The 2,216-nt window shown below is 42.3% G+C and overlaps 1 protein-coding gene across 1 annotated transcript in view; it reads right to left on the bottom strand.

Moving 5' to 3' along the window:
• FARSB (phenylalanyl-tRNA synthetase, beta subunit) overlaps positions 1-1,836 on the bottom strand; it is a gene marked incomplete at its 5' end in the record, with an annotated part of 22,256 nt that extends 20,420 nt beyond the window's left edge. The window contains 2 exons of the mRNA XM_010131519.1: positions 726-834; positions 1,686-1,836. Of these exons, the coding sequence (XP_010129821.1) occupies positions 726-834; positions 1,686-1,836 (260 nt within the window). The remainder of the gene's footprint in view (positions 1-725; positions 835-1,685) is intronic.
• Between the last annotated feature and the right edge of the window lie 380 nt (positions 1,837-2,216).

Here is a 2,216-nt window from a genome sequence, read left to right as displayed (position 1 = left end):
GGGAAAGCTACTGATTCTTGAGCTAAACATACAGATATACTGGAATAGCTTTGTTAAAGGAGTGATTCTTGCCGTGGCGTTAACTGGCTTCAGTAAACATGGTTCTCAAAAACCACCCTTAGTTTCTCTTGCATTCAGAGGAAACCCACGTTTTGAAACAATGAAAAAATTCTAGATACATTTATTCTGTTTAAGCCACTAAAGTTTTCTGGAATGACTTGTGTGATTGCCAAAGGATCCACAAGAACTGGTTCACACTGCGGAGAAAGACACCGGGCTTATGACCCTGGTGAAAAGTTTCCTCCTGTGACCACAGAAAACGGTGCACAAAGCAGACCGTTACCGTTACCAGTTCACAAAGTCATTTCATACACACTGCTGTCAGCTAAACGTCTGGCGAGCAGTGTTCACGTGTGCAAACAAACTGCTGTCCTCAAAAAGGGCCCCGTCACAAGGAACCTTCCTGCAGTGCTAGAAGGGTATGAGAAGCTCAAGGCAGGGCTTTGCAGTGGGACTTTTACATCCTCTCAATGAGGATGAAAGAAGGGGCACACTAGCAGCCTAGGGAGGGAGCAAAAATTTGGCTGAAAGAAGGAAAAAATCCTGTATGAAATTAGAAGTGAAACCATTTTAAGCAAACAGAATAAGCCTTATTTCACATCAGAGTTTAGACACTGGCTCACAAAAGAGCAGCGAGAGAATAAACGAGTCAGAAGCGATCTTACCGTTGATGATTGGCGGCATGGAGAGAACGACGCCCTTGCTGTCATAGATGACGGGGTAAAGTGGCTTGTCCTCAATGAGGGGTAGGTAGTGCCGCAGGTGGCTGTCAGTCTGCGGGAACAGAGCACAGCCTAAACCTCACAGCAGCTCACAGGAAGCTTCAGTGCCACAATCCTTTGCTGAGAGACTAACGGGAGTTTTGGGAGGAGGGAGGGTTAGAGCTAGGTACCTGCACCAGCAAAAGCTGTGCAAAAGCAGGAAGACTTTGAAATGAGAGAACCAGGGTTTTGGTTTGCTTCAGAGTGCCAGGTAATATTTTTTTAATGATTCTCTTGAAGATGTGTAGGCCATGCCAAACAACGCCCTTCCTTGCTCACCACAGCAGACCTTTTGCTGCCACACGACCTTAGCTTATAGGAACATTCCTTAGAAGTAACAGAAATTTGCACTACAATACTTTAAATTATAAATTGTTCAACACTGACACATTTATGCTTAAATTCGAACTAAAATTTACATCTCCTCCAATGACACAGTCGTACCAAACCCATCTGGTCCCTCTGGTACCTCCCGTTTCCTACTCTCTCACTCATCTTTAGTCAGGGATCTTTGAGAATTTACTTGTTTTTTCAGATAGCCAAAAGTGGTGCCGGATTGAGCTTAAGCCTTTCACACAGCTCCACCCGCCTGATATTAGTTGGGGAAATAAATCAACATCTTCCCCAAGTAAATTGGCCAAATTAAAGAAAGATTAAAAAATCTGATGTTACTTACCCCGAGCTTTTCTCAGCTTTGTAAAGTGAGTATCTTACCAGCGTAAACAGATAAACACTCAAACCCTTCACAGTATTAGTAAGAGCATTTATTAAGAGAACAACTCGTAGTAACAAGGATATGAGAGACATCAAGCCTTGGAAATTTATCCTCCTGCGTTTAGCATAAGTCTGTAAATTCCCACTCACCCTGTACAGATCCATGATTTGTGAAGCTGTGTACTCCTGGGATTGGTTCAAGGGCTTGAATTTAATTTCAGAAGGTGCTTTTGCTGTAAAAGTAAATGGCCCAGAGATGGTGTCCAAGTCGTGGGTGCCTATCGCTACTAACGCTCTTCTCCTAGGAAGAAAGAAGGCAAAACAATGATTTTACTAGTAATGTTTGGAGTTCCTTTGAGGTGATATTTTTATATACGCACATATATATATATATATATATCTCATGATGCTCTATACTCCTATGCATTCACAGAACTGACTGGAAAAGTAGAAGGGCAATTTTGAGAAGCCTGGAAATTATTTTCACAAATAACATTTTAACAAACATTACCAACACACCTAACAGTGAAAGGCAGATCCAACGGGACTGCTGCATATGCTTCTTTCTCAACTGCTGTAACCTGACGTTACGTAGAAAAATACTGAGAGCAGGCAGAAACAGGCAAGGAAACAGAAGGATCAAAAGAGCTGGTATAGAAGATTTTCCTCAGTATGACTACA

The sequence above is a fragment of the Buceros rhinoceros genome, unplaced genomic scaffold, assembly GCF_000710305.1.
Source record: "Buceros rhinoceros silvestris isolate BGI_N320 unplaced genomic scaffold, ASM71030v1 scaffold3790, whole genome shotgun sequence".
In the NCBI taxonomy this organism is placed as follows: Eukaryota; Metazoa; Chordata; class Aves; order Bucerotiformes; family Bucerotidae; genus Buceros; species Buceros rhinoceros.
Note: the sequence above shows the minus strand (reverse complement) of the source record. Positions and strands in the feature narration are given on the sequence as shown.